The following is a 16,288-nucleotide window of genomic DNA, read 5'->3' as shown; positions in this document are numbered from 1 at the left end:
TGATTCCAGGCATTGCACTTCACTGAAAGCTCGCTTGACTGAAAGCTCACTTGGTCGAAGTTCATTTGGTCAAAAATGGAATATAGCCACTGCCCCACTGCAGTGCAACCCTGGAGTGAGAATATTAAATAAGGGGGGTGTGGGGGGCATTTTAATGTATTCAGTGTTATAAGAAGGTATATCCATTAGAAATGCATTGATATATATATCTATATGTTTAGTAACAACTATTAGCATAATGTCGGGGGCTACGCCCCCCACACCCCCCTTATGTAATATTCTCACTCCAGGGTTGCACTGCAGTGGGGCAGGGGCTATATTCCATTTTTGATCAAATGAACTTCGACCAAGTGAGTTTTCAGTGAAGTGAACTGCCTGAAATCATTTTCGACCAAGTGAAATTTGACCAAGTGTATGGAATCCGTATATATGTATAGTTAGCAAACAAGATCTGAGGTAATGCGTAGGAGATGCCCAAGAGTAAAGTTTGTGACCACAAGCTTTAGTAATGGCAGAGTCAGATCTGAACCCAGCAGTGAGGAAAAGGTGAAAATGGATAACACACATGGATGGAACACTATGGTAAGAGCATAACTTCTTTTTTTTAGTTTTCAACAGTTACTTCAGTCAGGAATGTAGTACTGTTGTTCGAGCTTACCATAACAGCCGATAGCCTACTGATTACTGTCAACAGTATACATTCCCACCCTCCTTTCACTCTCTCCTTTCTCTCTCACTTCTTATCCTGTAGGAAACACCCTTGAACTGAAGGAGATTTCTTACTGCTTCATACTATGCTCCTTCTAGCTGACTAATTTTGTCTCGCAGGGGGTCTTAAGGCTGCTGTTTTGGAGGTAGTTGGGGAATTATGCTCATACATCCCCCTATATACACACCTGTGCTTGCAAACTGAGGTCACACGGATGTATGATACTGGAAAAGTAAAGCTTTGGTACCCCTGCAGGACATTAGTGGTGATGACGCATGCGTTAGGAATGCTGCTGCAGTGATCAGTAGGGCATGTACTGTTACAGTAGGTTCTTACACAACTTGTACTTTTCTTGGTTAAACATTGCTTTCATCTTGATGCTCTAAAGGATTCCCTTTTTTCTGATCACTGATTTACAGAAGGCCAGGAAAGAATTGTGCTTTTGAAGTTTTAGTTTTTTTTCCAAAGCTAATGCTTTGCTTATATTTTTGTATACCATTAGGTGCAGGTGACAGGAGAGGTTTTGTTGAAAGAGGACCAGTCCCAGTTCCTACTGCTCCTCCATTGCACCACCAGCCTCCGCCGCCACCTCCAAGGCCAGAGAAGAAACCAGAGATGAAAAATGTTGATGACATTCTGAAAATTCCAGGCAGACAGGGCAGACCAGAAAGAGTAAGTGTAACTTCCCCCAACTAACAAAGATGAATGTTGAAATTCTGAATATGTCTGGGAATTTTTTGGGAGGGAGAGGGTAGCAGTGAAGTCTTAGTAAATAAAATTGCTGTCTTTTGCCAACATTGATTTTAAGTTAGTGCTAGTTGTATAAATATAAGATGTTGCTTTTATTTCTTAAAATCAAGGCATTTGACAGTTTTGCTGTCCATATTTCCAAGTGATATTTTCTTTAAGTGCCCATATCTTTAGATAATGCCAGTTTACTGTTAAAGTTTGAATCTGCAGCTTATACCTGTTGAAAGGTTTGGTGGATTTATAATGATATGTTTAAAAGCCTTTAAATCATTGACATTTTAAGAATGCTTTTCTACACTGGTTGTGAATGTTTTTAATGTGAAGAGTTTTTGCTTATTTTTTGTCTGTTCCCATCCTGCAGATTGTTGTCGTAATGAGAGGTTTACCAGGCAGTGGGAAAACACATGTGGCCAAACTTGTTAGGGTGAGTTTGTTTCATATTTTATCAGCATCCTTATTGTAAGACAGATGCACAAGTCTGCCTTAGGCATGTTTGCTCCTTTTGAACTTTTTTCCCCTTTTTGGTAGGATAAAGAAGTGGAGTTTGGGGGACCAGCTCCTCGAGTCCTAAGTTTAGATGATTACTTCATCACTGAAGTTGAAAAAGAGGAGAAAGATCCTGAGAGTGGAAAGAAAATTAAGAAAAAGGCAAGATTCGTTTTGTTTTGTAAAACGCATTTATTTTATATGAAGTGAACGAGTGCGCTGAATGGTAATTCGTTGGAAAGCAGTGTTTAGAAGGTGCACTTCCAGCAGCATGCCAGTTTGCTTCTATATTTGTTTAATTGTATAAATGAGTTGTATCCTGCACCCTTTTCCTGCCCATTCAAAGAGAAATGGACGTTTCAGCATAGCAGCGCAGTGATAAATGATAGGCGTTTGTTTTACATTTGTTAACTGGGAAAGTCCGACTGGACACAAGTCTTTTTTCACTGGAGGCCCGGGGAGAAAAGCTCCACATAAAAAAGCTAATACAGCACAGGTACAATTAAAGTATAACAAACACAGTTACCTATACAATGTGAGACACACGGCGAAATTAAACGTAGTAATAGATATCATTTGTGTTTATATGTACAATTAGACTGAATCCAATATAGTATCAGCGTTATGAACAAGCAGGTTAGTCAGGAGCCATACATGGCCTTTTCCAGTTTTTGGATAGGTAAGTTTTTAGTAAAAGTTTAAATTGAGGTGAGGTTGTGGTGGATATTATACTTGTAAGTTACAAATAAAATCAGTAGAAACAAAGAAAGCAGTAAAGCAGTACATGTTCCTCAAAAGGATGAGTGTTGAAGGCTATTCTAAAAATGAGCCTTCTCCTCCAACTTTATCTTTCTCAGCATTCACACATCATTGGCCATTTATTCATAACTTTTGCAAAGGGAAGATGGCATGCCTGTCTGAAAACACAATATCTTTAGCTACCCACATCATCTCATTTCAATTCCCATGGCAATATTTTACTAGGGTATGTAACAGCCCATTCCAGAACACCAACAGCAGTTGCCATAACCGCCTTTAGAGGGGTCAGTACCATGGACATCTCAGAAGCAGCTGCTTGGTCATCTGGCTACAGTTTAGATATTGCATCCAGAGTTAGGGCAGGATTTGCCATAGGCATCCTAAAAGGAATGCTACAGCCTGATCTTCCCAGTGGCATGTAAGCTTTTGTGAATCTTCCCAAAAATGACCACTGCTGCAGCAGTGAATAATACAGTGAACATTGTACAGTTGTGTAAGACTGTAGTATTCACTGCTACACTGATATTCCCCTCCCTTTGCCCCTCTGTTCTTCATCTCTTACCATGTTGGATGTGGTGGAGTTGCCCAGTCGTCTTACTCCCACGTTCACTCTTAGTGCATGGAGTGGAAGCTTTGAGGATTTTTCAAGTTGGGCTGGAATCCATCCTTGGGGATGTTTGACCACCTCACAGTGCTCTCCATTTCTCCACCTCAGTCGTTTGAAGTTAAAATGTTCTACTAGTGAAATTCAACTCTTTTTTTTTACATTGAAAATATATCAAGCAGGTACTGAAAATACAGGAGGCAAGGTGAGGCTCAAAAGGAGGGGGGGGGGGTGGGCAAGGCAAACTTGGCCCTACATTGCACATCTTTAGTACGTGTCATTATGTTAACTCATTCCTTTACAGCCAGACACCATTATCCTCCCAGTTTTCGGCAAACATCTGATGGGTGGTGTTGAAAGGTAACATGTGACACTGTACTTTTTGCTGAGTGGGCAGCAGAAACCAATAGGGGCGTACTCATGTGAATGAGTTTCAAATAAGCATGTATAATTTGTGAGAATTATAGAGAGATTGTGTTTAGGTCAAATCGCGAAAGTGCTTAATCGCAAATTCGAATATCTCAAATGCGGTAGAATCAGTGATTGCAAAGTCTTCCCCAGTGAAACAGTCGGCCCACAGCATAAACCACTAGTTGCCACAATCAGCTGCAAGCAGTGGTCAGAGAAGTCTCTAAGGTCAACAGACACCAGACTGAAGACCTGGAAGTTGACTGGAGAGAAAGCACAACAGTTCAAGGAATTACTCAGGACTCTAGCATCCCAAGAAGAGTAAGTAGGTGGTGGTGGTGAACAAGAAAGACAGTGTCTCAAAACAGCATGTGTGAGGACTACAGAACAGATATGTGGCCAAGCTAGGTATGGAAATAAGGTGCATAAGGAAAGCCGGTGAATGCAGAAGTCCAGTAAGTCATCAGAAGAAAGGAGTGCAGGAAAAAGTGGGAGATGGGAAAAAAAAAAAGACAGACCAGTATAGGAAGGACTACTGGTTGGCTAACAAAGAAGCTAAGAAAGAAGTTGCAATAGCAAAGAACAGGGCATCAGAGGCACTGTACCAACTTCTGGAAAGTGACTCAGTAAGGGGTGCAAAGAAACTATATCAGGTTGCAAGGCAGAGACCGAAAGGTAAAGAAAATGGTCAGATGCCAGCAACAACCTGCTTCACCATTCCACAGGACATCAGAGGCAGGTGGAAGGAATGCTTCCAGCAGCTTCTAAAGAAGAAAACCCCATAGAAGCTGTACTGCCTCAGACAGCCTACGTTGAGAGATGAGGAGCCCAACCTAGAAGACATAAGAACAGCACTAAGGAAAATTAAGTCAGGGAAAGCAATAGGCTCGGATGAGGTCACGGCAGATAGGATAAAGATGCTGGGTGAGATAAATGGCTCCTGAGGGTACTCATAGCAGCATGGAGGGAAAGGAACATCCCAGATGACTTCAGAATAAGCATACTTATGCCAGTGTACAGGAACAAAGGGGAATTTCACAACTGTGGTCAGTACAGAGGTATTAAGTTCATGTTACATTGCATGAAAGTAGTGGAGAGGATGATTGATAAACAGATATAGGAGATCAGCAGTTTGGATTCATAGAGTGCAGCACAACTGACCCAATGTTTACAGTGAGACAGGTAGTTGAGAAGAAGCTAGAGATGAGGAGAGAGTCCAACTGGGCATTCCTAGACTTGGAGAAAGCATGTGACAAGGTCCCAAGAAAGCTGATTTGGGCAGTACTGCTGTGGTTCTAAGGCCTAGAAACATTGGTAGAATTAGTGCAGACTATGTACAAGGACCCAGTGACTCAAGTATGAACAGTGTTTGGTCTTACAGATAGGTTCCCAGTGGGAGTGGGTGCACATCAAGGTTCAGGCCTGAGCCCACTGCTGTTCATAGTGGTGATGGACTATATTAGCAAACAGGTCATAGGAGGCATATCAACAAAGTTGCTGTATGCAGATGATGTAGCATTACAGGCAGATTCTGAGCAGGAACTTCAGCAAAGGATTTGGGAATTGAATGCCGAATTGAAGATACATGGGATGAAACAAAGTATAGATAAGGCAGTGGTAATGGCAGTAAATTGGGCAAGTTAGAAGCTGAGAATTGAGATGGAGGGAAAGATAGTGGAATAGGTTAATAGCTTCATGTGTCAGGGAGGGGTAGTTGAGGCGAAAGAAAGTCTAAATGAAGAGGTCAAAGCTAGAATCAGAGGGGCTGCAGCCAACTGGCATAGAGTGTCAGGTGAAGTGTATGTGACAGAAAAATGCCAATGAAGCTGAAAAATAAGATGTGATGATGTCCTCTCTTGCCTTCATTCTTACTAGGTTGGGTTCGGATCCGGTCCTCGGATCTGTCTTTGATTTTTTATTCAAGCTCGAGGTCTGCTGCCATTCTGTGGCTAAACCTTATTCCAGCATGCACTAAAAAACTCCTCCAGATCATGTTTGCCGCTAAACAAGATCGGGTGCTTGTTCTGCTAGCTCTGGCTAAGTATTGCTTTTATTATTCTTCAATCCATAAAATAAGTGACTTTTTTTTCTGTTATTTAACTTTGCCTCGTCATTGCTAAGTCTGTAAATCTTTACCGCTTTTGTGGCTGTTTTTTTTTTTCTATTGGCCGTCATCTTTCGTTCAGGCCTTGATGTCCTTCAAGAATGCAACTGCAGTCATAACATATGGGTTGTCCTGCCTCAGGCAGCCCTCGGTCAGCCGAATTCCAAAGTCTGGGTCCGGCGTTGGCTGGTGTCGCCTCCTCTCCGACATCACCACGGCTGGAGTATAAAGGCATCGGCCGACGCCATCTTCTTCAGTCTTTCTTGCCGCGCGGTGCCCGAAGCAGAAGCAGTTCGCAAGTGCCGGTCGGTCAGCTCCTGTGTTTTCAGTACCGAAGTCATCTAAAAGCGAAGTACCCCGTTGGGGAACATTTATTCTTGCCTCAGCCGATGTCAGAACAAATTGAGAAAGTTAATAATTGTTTGTCTTGTGGTAAACAAATACCTCATAAGGACTTCCATTCTCTCTGCCTTCCTTGCCTGGGCCCAGACCACGACGTCTCGGCCTGTGCTGCCTGTGCTTGCTTTAATAAGCGCACTCTCAGGCGCCGGGCAGAATTCGCCGAGGACTTTTTCGGTGAATACTTTGCTTACATCATGCCGTCGGATCAACCGACTACCCAATCTGCTAAAAAATGCAAGGACCGGGACCGACATCCTCAGCCCGCGTCCACTACCGATGCTACTCCCAAACCCTCTGCTAGTGCTCCGGTCCCTTCGGAAGTGGTAAATCTACCGCTCCAGGCCGACGACACAGCGTTAACACGACCTTCTGTCTCGGAGATCTCTCCGGTGCCGGTTGTTGATTTTCCTCCAGAAACCGAAGTTCTGGATCTACCCGACACCATTCCTGTGGACAAGGTTACGCCTGCACGTGGGGCTGCTAGGCCTCCTGTATCCATGTCCATCAAGGCCTTTGCACGTGCTAAGGCCGCAGGCCAAGGCCCATCCTAGACCTACTGCCCAGGCCCCTTCTTCTGATAAGCAGATCATGTCTCTGGCTGCTGATCTTATTTCCCTTATCGGGGTCTCAGCCTCATCTGGAAAGGGATTCCCAGCCACCTGCAGAGAAAAGGCCCAGAACTGAGCAGGCGGACGACCTCTCCTCGGATGAAGCCTCCGGGGATTCTGAACATTCTGATACCCAAGAAGAATCCTTCCAGGCCTACGAGGACTCTGATGCTGAGGAATCAATTCCCTCTGCCTCCCCTCCAGAGGATTTCTCTTTTGGTGAAGTCCTGCATTCCATGAGGAAACATTTTCAATGGCAGGGGCAGGAATTCTCTGACTCCAGGAAAAGGCTTCGTACCTTCCTCAAGCTTCCCCAGCACAGGCCTTTAGCTATTCCACCTGTTATGGATGTCTTGGATGATGTTTTCTCTGACTCCAGTGCTAACCCTGACTCTCTTCCTCCGGCTCCTATCAAGCCGGACAGATATTATAGGGTCCCTGACACTCACAAGCACCTTTTTAAGGCCCACTCTGTGGATCTAGAAACTATTTCACAGGGCCCCAAGGGAGTGGCTGCCTCCTCTGCCAAAAACCCACTGCCAGCAGACAGGGAAGCAAGGTCCCTGGAGAGATGGGGTAAAAAAGTATATACTTCTACTACCCTGGCCATGAGGTCACTAAATTGCCTTTTTCACATGTTTCAGTACCAGGATTTTCTCCTGGATGATTTACAGAAAAAGTTAGCTTCTCCTGAGTCTGTTGATAGAAAGGCATTGCAGGATCATATACATAGCACTCAGCAGGTTAATAACCATTTTCTACAGTGCGGTTATGATGCACTGGAAGCTTCATGTAGGGCAGCTATGACTGGGGCTGTGATACGTAGACATGCTTGGTTAAAGGATCAGTCTTTGCCTGACCATGTTAAAGTTAAGTTACTTGATGCACCTCTGGAAAAACAGAAGCTTTTTGGTGCTAATGCACAAGATGTATTGAAATCCATAGAGGAAAAAGCTAAGTCAGTACAGACAGTCAAGGATTTCCTTCAGGTTCAGCCACCCAGATTCAGCAGAAACTGGCCTTCAAAGAATTGGTCCTTCCCCGGCTCAGACAAGTTTCAAAAGGGAAAAAGCAGACGTGCCCGCGGTAGAGGGCAATACAGAGGATCTTACAGGGGGCGCCAATGGCAACCTCCAAATCAAAGAAGTGGTGCAGACAGTTCAGCTGCACCACAAGGACAATCACAATGACTTGATTTTCATTCCGCCTACAAAGGTTCAAAGAGAAGCACCCTTGGGCGGAAAATTATCCTTATTCTCACAAAACTTGCATATCTTAACCAAGGACAACTGGATTCTGGATTTGATAGACCAAGGTTACAGATTCCACTTCCACACATTACCAATAAGACAAGGCATGCCAAACCTGCCACATCATCAAAGGGCAGAGGCATTCTCTCAAGTTTCCAAGCTGTTAAGTATAAAAGCAATAGAAAGGGTTCCTCCTCAGGAGCAAGGCCAGGGATTTTATTCAAGACTGTTCCTTGTTCCAAGAAAAGAAAACAAATGGAGACCCATACTGGACTTGTCATCTCTAAACACTTTTCTCATAGTGCCAAAGTTCAACATGCTGACGTTGCAGCAACTCCTTCCCATGCTGGGCAAGGGGTCTTGGCTGGTCACTCTGGACCTCAAGGAGGCATACCTGCATGTCTCAATCAGACAAAGCTGCAGAAGATACCTCAGATTTCTTGCAGGGACAGAGCATTATCAATTCTCAGCATTGCCGTTTGGCTTATCTACTGCGCCCAGAGTGTTCACGAAATCCCTGGCATCAGTAGTGGCACACTGCAGACTGCAGGTTATTCAAATATACCCCTACTTGGACGACTGCCTCATACAAGCAGACAACAAACAAACCTTAAAAGAAAATTTGGACTATGTCATGCATCTACTGCAGGCCTTGGGATACACAGTCAACATTCAGAAGTCAAAGCTACTGCTATCCCAACAGATTACCTTCTTAGGAGCCAAACTGGACACAGAAAACCAAATGGTCTACCTCACAGAGGAAAAACAGCAGCATTTACCAGAGTACTTCAAAGGCCTAGCAAAACTCTCCCAGCTGACTGCAAGGAAAATCCTGCAGGCCCTGGGGTTCATGGCATCTTGCATCCTTCTGATACCCTTGGCAAGACTTCATATGAGAAAGCTGCAATGGTATTTAAAAAACTTATGGTCTCAACACAGCCAAGGCCTAGAGGACATAATCCCACTTATTCCATGTCTGCAAAAATAATTTTTATGGTGGGCTCAAGCCAGTCAGCGAAACAAAGGTATGCCTTTCAGCAGACCTCAAGCAGACCAAATGATTACAACAGACGCCTCAGACCATGGATGGGGGGCGCACATGGAGAACAGGTGCATTCAGGGGCAATGGACCCCAAAGGAAAGACGTCTGCACATAAACCAAAAAGAAATGTTGGCAGTGATACATGCTATCGAGGCTTTCGAAAAATCACTCCAGCAAGGACATTTACTGATAAGGACAGACAACACCACGGTCATGTGGTACATAAACAAGCAGGGAGGCACTCACTCTTATCCCCTCTGCAGACTAACAATGCTTCTCTGGGAAAAATCCCTGAGCCTGAAGATACATTTACAATCGCAGTTTGTACCAGGCAAGGACAATGTACTGGCGGACAACCTGAGCAGAAATTTCATGGATCCACACGAATGGATGTTGCATCCTCACATTTTCTCTCAACTGACGAAGACATGGGGAAGACCGGATGTAGATCTTTTCGCATCCCACTTAAACCATCACCTGAAAAGGTTCTGCACAAGGACTCACCATCCTCTAGCCTGGAAGACGGATGCTCTCTCTCCTTCAGCTGGAATTCTCTAAAAATGTATGCATTCCCTCCTCTTCCTCTGCTGACCAAGGTGATACTGAAGATCAAAGCACAACACCCAACAGGTATTTTGATAGCTCCAGACTGGCCAAGGCAACACTGGTACCCATTGCTATTGACCATAACTCGGACCAAACCATGGCCTCTGACTCTATGGCCCCTGCTCCTAACACAACACAATTACAGGACTGTACATCAAGACCTGAAATCATTACATCTGGCAGCCTGGAGACTAACATGACTTCTCCACCTAACTCTCTCTCAAAATCGGTTCAAGAGATCTTGCTGGAAGCACGCAGACCTTCCACAAGAAAAACATATTCAGCCAAATGGAAGAGATTCAGCATCTGGAATGCCAACAGGGGTCAGGACACAGCATCACCGAGTATACCTCAGATTTTAGAATACTTGGCAGAACTACTTCATACTGGACTTTAATAAAGATTCATGCCTCAGCAATCTCAGCAAAATACAACTGTGACCCTCCAGTGTTTTCTCATCCCTTGCTAAGACAGTTTCTAAGGGGAATAAAGAATATCAAACCTCCCAGAAAACAGCCAGTACCTGCATGGGACCTCAATTATGTGTTGGAAAAATTAACTCTTCCTCCATATGAACCAGCAGCAAGTTCAGAAATGCAATTTCTTTCATGGAAGACAGCTTTCTTATTGGCAGTCACATCTGCAAGAAGAGTTTCAGAGATACAGGCACTCATGGCAGTGCCTCCCTTCCTCATTTTTCATCAAGACAGAGTTTCTCTAAGAACCAATCCTACATTCATGCCCAAAGTTATTTCCAGGGTGTCTCTAAATCAAGCTATTCACTTGCCTACATTCTTCCCCAATCCTCAAAATAGGGGGGAAAAGCTGCTGCATACTTTGGACATACACAGACAACTACGTTACTACTTGGACAGAACTAAGGCCACCAGAAAGTCTGACCAACTGTTTGTAGCCTATGCTGCTGGAGTGCAAGGAAAAGCAATCTCCAAACAAACAATTTCAAAATGGATTGGACATTGCATCAGATTCTGCTATTCTTTCCATGGAAAAGGTGTGCCAGCCAATATTAGGCCACATTCCACCAGAGCTATGGCCACTTCCACAGCTTTCCTAAGAGGAGTGGCAACAAAGGACATTTTAGAAGCTGCTACATGGAGCTCCGTGCATACATTTACCAAGCACTACAACCTGCCTTTATATTCCAGATCCCGAGCAGGCTTTGCTTCGGCAGTCCTGCAGGGGATTTTAGCTACAGCATCCTTATCTTAGTTCCATCCACCCCCAGCTTGGCTATTGTATTCAACCCATATGTTATGACTGCAGTTGCATTCTTGAAGGACATAGTACAGTTTTGTACCTACCATAAATGTAGATGTCCGATAGATATGCAACTGCAGTCGGATTTTCCCTCCCACCTACCCCTCTGTATCCTTCTTTTTGGGTCCCTACCCCTTTTCCCATTAGCTGGGAGTATTCCTATGGTGTATCTGTTTATTACTGTTGTACATGTATGGGATTATTTTTATCCCTTTACCAAATTTAGCCTTCCTAGGAGGGCACCTGGCATCTGGGGCAAGAAACACTGAAGAAGATGGCGTCGGCCGATGCCTTTATACTCCAGCCGTGGTGACGTCGGAGAGGAGGCGACACCAGCCGACGCCGGACCCAGACTTTGGAATTCGGCCGACCGAAGGCTGCCTGAGGCAGGACAACCCATATGTTATGACTGCAGTTGCATATCTATCGGACATCTACATTTATGGTAGGTACAAAACTGTACTTTTCCCTTTCCTGGCTCCTTTTTCAGTTAATAGTCCATTTAAGTTAGAGAGCTTTTATTTTTTCCTTTTACTTTAAATACAGTTTGTTTCAGTTAGCAAACTGTTTTCTTCTTAGCCTGTTTAAATTTAGAGGATTTTTCTCTATCTGTTCTTTTCTGTCTCCCGGGCATAGTCCGTTCAAGTTAGAGGGCTGTGCCTACCTCTTTTTCTCTTCTTTTCAGTAACTTCAACCTTTTTAGTTTATATTATAGGCTATATCTTTAAAAAAAAAGTTATTTCCTTTCTATCCTGTTAGCTCCTTGTTTTTGAGGTTAAAATGTCTAGTAAGGATTGAAAACCTTTGGGTTTCAAAAAATGTGAAGCCTGTATTAAAAAAAAAAAAATGCCCTTAAGTGATAGACTCACCCTTTGTTTCTATTGTCTTGGGGCCATCCATCTCCAGCAGTCATGCTCAGTTTGTCATGCTTTTAATCAAAGAGCGCTCCTGGAGAGGAAGAATAAAATATTGAAAGAACTATTAAAAACCTCCTTCTCAGAGGCTTTAGAAGAAGGTCCAGGTTATCCAAAAAGGGCAAGTCTTCAACATCTAAATCTGACAGATCTGGGAGGAGATCCTCCTCTTCTACTTTATCGGAACCATCAGAAAAGATGGCAAAAATATCCTCTCAGGATCCGAAGCTTATCGGATCCGAAAAATCATCCTGTGCTCTGACACCATCTGCCTCTGTGCCTGTTTTGTTTGAGATATGGGGCCAGTCTCCAACTTTGGAGACTTTGTCCCCTAAGCTCAGATCACCAATTCTGCAAAGGTCCAAATCCCCAACCCCCTCGACTCAGTCTTCCAGAGTCTTTCCAATAATGATGTGGATCAGGTGGTACAGATGCCGTTGAGGACACCAGCGCTGGCCATGTTGCTGTTGGATCTGACCCAGAGCACTTTGGATCCTACTACTTCCACCGCTTCTGCTTGGATTCCTCCTCCGATTCAACCACTGGCTTCGGGGTCAGAAGGTCTGGAGCTGATTTTTGTGGAACCTCGGCTCCGAGACCTGCTATATGGGATCTATGGATCCGACCATGGCTCCATCTGAACTTAAGGAGTCTAGGAGCAGACAGGTCCGGAGAGGTGAGTCAGATCGGACAGTTGGATCCTGCTTTCCCTCATGGGGCCTCGGCTCGGGTTAGCTCGGCCCCTATCTTGGCCTTGGGACAGTTGTCCTTGGTTCCAGGGATTTTCTCTGCTCCTTTGGATCCAAGGATATCCTCGGATCAGGGGCAGGGGGCTTTTGAGGTGATGAGGAATGTGCTGTCTCCACAGGCAGCTCCACTGTTGTCTCCCAAAAGCTCCGGTGTCCGCCTCTGTACACTTGCATCAACAGGGACGCAGAGGTCCTAGGCCTCAGGATGCCCCAGAGGACACCCCCACACTCTTCTGAAACCTCTCCAGAGTACCCCCCAAAGAGGTCCCTCAGAAAAGATTATGCAAGAGAAAGCTTTAGACTCTCCAGATGAGTCCATCACTTCTGATATGAATCTCGATGAAGCTAAAGGGTCCCCACTGTCACTTCCTGATGATGTCTTCTTAGGAGACATCCTGGAAATGCTAAAGCAGAGAGGTGGCTGGAAGTCCACCAACCCTTCAACAGAGGAGTCCATATACCTGAAGGCCTTCGGATCTCACCCTTACACCTCTTGGGGGGTGTCTCCACCTTTCGATGAACCTTATGGACGTAGTTTCTCGAAAGGTGTGGGAGTCCCCAGATTCAGTGAAACCAGTTTCTAGGAGGCCAAACAAATTTATCACATCCCCGTAAGACGAGACTTTTCTAACCAAGGGAGTTCCAGAGGATGCTATGGTTGTGGCGGCAGCCACCAAGAAGGAACTCTGAGACCTCTTCTTTTGTCCATCACCTGAACAGGGAGTCTTGGACAGTGGACAGATGTTCTTCGTTGTTTCACTGTTGCAGTCACCACATTTGGGTTATCTTCTTGCAGTAGCCCTCAGTCGGCCTGCTTATCAAAGTCTTGGGTCCTGCGTCAGTTCTTTCTCACCTTCCATGACATCAGGTAGTCAGGAGTATAAAGCATGCAGCCGACGCCATTGTACCAGTCTTTCTTGCTGTACGGTGCCCGAAGCAGTTTGCGAGTGCTGGTCGGCCAACTCCTGAAATTTTCGTTTTCGAGTTTCAGAACCAAAGTCTTCAACTAAGCTAAGTACCCGCTGGGAAAACTTTTTCTTGCTCTAAACTGATGTCAGTAATTGTATTTCTTGTGGAAAGCCAATACGTCATAAAGATTTTCTTTCATACTGTATTCCTTGCCTAGGCCCTGACCACGACATACCTCGCTGTCAGTTTTGTGCCTTATTTAAGCAACAAACTATTTGTCGTCTGTATATTTACGCTTCTAAATATTTTGGTACTCTGTTCAATTACCCAGGTATGGCTTCAGTAAGCCACCTGATTACAGACATTCCGAAAAAACACAAAGATAAAGACAGAGACATACCGCATAGTTCCAAAGTTGCCGACAAAGCTTCTCCTCCTAAGCTAGTTGCCAGTTCGCCGGCACTCAGGCGCTTTCGCAGCCCCTGATGTAAGCTACTTCAGATTCGCAGGCCTCTACCGAGACCCATTTGGAGTCTGGTATGCCACGAGATGCTTCAACTGTGGAACCTGCGGATGTCGCTACCTTGGATGGGTCTGGAGCCGCTGTGCAGGCACCGGCTTCTGAGGGTGTAGTCAGGGCTGCTGACTTACATATTAAACTGACACCATCTTCTTCAAGGCCTAAAACTCGATCCATGCCTAGAAAACCGACGCCCAGACCGCATGGGCCTCTATGCCTAAAAAACAAATGATAAGAATGGCTGAAGACCTTACTACTTTAATCAGGGGAAGCCAACATTCCTCCTCTGAGAGACCTAGGACTGAATTTGCCTATGATTCTTCTGATCAGGATTCTGAAATTTCTGTTTCCTCTGATGACCAGGATTTACCCTTATCTACCTATGAGGACTCTGATGCAGAGGACTCTATTCCCTCTGCCCCCCACCCACCCAGAGGAGATTTCTCTTTTGGTGAAACTTTGTATACTCTAAGGAGCATTTTCTCTGGGAAAGCCAAGATTTTTCTGATTCTAAAAAGAGGCTTAGGGATTTCTTTTACTCCTGCCCCAACACAGGCCTTTAGCTATCCCCCCTTTACTGGACATTGTTGATGATGCCTTTTCGGAATCTAGCTTGGCTTGCTGAACAAGTTGGAAAACATACTTTGCATTGTGGTTTTGATTCACTAGATGCATCTTGCAGGACTGCTGCTACTCTGTACTTAGAAGTCATGCTTGGCTTAAGGAACAATCTTTGCCAGATCATGTTAAAGCTAAATTGCTGGATGCTCCCTTAAACCAGGACTGCCTGTTTGGCAACAAAGCAGAAGTACTTAAAAAGATGGAGGAAAAAGCTAAATCTATGCACACTTTTAAAGATTTCCTGCAAGTACAGCCTCCCAGATTTAGTAGGCATTGGCCCTTTCCTGCCTTTTCCAGGCCTTCTTTGTCCAAACCCAGAACCAGCAGAACACCCAAGCTTCAGTCCCAAGGTAAGCACAGGACTAAGCAGTGGAAGGCTCCCACTTCCAAAGCAGGGAGTAGTAAGACTCCCCCCTATGGTAAACTGTCTCAATGACTTATCTTTAAAACTTCCAAGCCCTTCTCAACTGACTGCTCCTTTAGGGGGAAAGATTGCTCTGCAGGCAAAAAATTGGGAACTCATTACCCAGGACAAATGGGTTTTAAATATAGTTTCCAAAGGGTACAGATTCCACTTCCACACTTTACCAACCCCAAACGGTTGGCAGATCTACCCCCAAATCAGTGGGCCGAGGCTCAAAAGCAATTTCTCTCTCAAGTATCAGGGCTATTCAGACTGTCCCAGAAGAGGAAAGAGGACAAGGTTTCTACTCAAGACTTTTCCTGGTGCCCAGAAAAGACAACTCATGGCATCCTATCCTGGACCTATCTATCCTAAACACATTTTTGGTGATCCCAAAATTCGAGATGCTAACTCTTCACCAGTTGCTTCCTATGCTAGGCAAGGATTCCTGGTTGGCAACACCGGATTTAAAGGAAGCCTACCTGCACAATCCCAATCAGGGAATCTTGCCGAAGATACCTATGCTTCAAAGCAGGTTTTATGCACTGTCAGTTCTGTGCACTGCCCTTTGGCTTATCTACTGCGCCCAGGGTATTCACAAAGTGCCTAACTCCAGTCATAGCATTTTGCAGGCAAAGAAATATTCAGATATACCCATACCTGGATGATTGTCTAATTCAGGCAGAAAGCCAGGACATGCTATTGAATCATCTGGCGTTTGTACAAAAATTGCTAATTTCTCTGGGGTACACCATAAACGAAAAGAAATCACATCTTGTACCCTGCCAACAAATTGTATTCCTGGGAGCAAGCTTGAACACAACTTCCCAGATGGCTTCCCAGAGAAACAAGTTAATTTGACAGCCTACTTCAGACCAATGGCCACAAAGACCCTGCTTTCTGCAAGACAAATACTGCAAGCCTTGGGGTTGATGGCCCCCTGCATCCTCCTAATTCCATATGCAAGACTGCATATTAGGAAACTACAATGGTATCTAAAAAGCCTATGGTGTCAACATTCTCAGGATCTAGAAGCAATGATTCCTATTTATACCTTGCCTACAGATAGAGTTCCTTTGGTGGGCAGAGACCTGCCACCAAAACAAGGGACTGCCATTCACTCTACCCCCTGCCTCCCAAACCCTAACAGCAGACGCATCAGTCTA

The 16,288-nt window shown here is 44.7% G+C and overlaps 1 protein-coding gene across 1 annotated transcript in view; it reads left to right on the top strand.

Moving 5' to 3' along the window:
* The window catches only part of YLPM1 (YLP motif containing 1), a gene marked incomplete in the record, with an annotated part of 1,534,972 nt that overhangs the window by 842,082 nt on the left and 676,602 nt on the right, over positions 1-16,288 (top strand). The window contains 3 exon segments of the mRNA XM_044073602.1: positions 1,212-1,381; positions 1,821-1,883; positions 1,988-2,107. Coding sequence (XP_043929537.1) covers positions 1,212-1,381; positions 1,821-1,883; positions 1,988-2,107 — 353 coding nt within the window.

The sequence above is a fragment of the Protopterus annectens genome, chromosome 6.part0, assembly GCF_019279795.1.
Source record: "Protopterus annectens isolate FY-2018-M chromosome 6.part0, PAN1.0, whole genome shotgun sequence".
Lineage (NCBI taxonomy): Eukaryota > Metazoa > Chordata > Ceratodontiformes > Protopteridae > Protopterus > Protopterus annectens.
The sequence above is the reverse complement of the archived record's forward strand: the minus strand, read 5'-3'. Positions and strand labels throughout refer to the sequence as shown.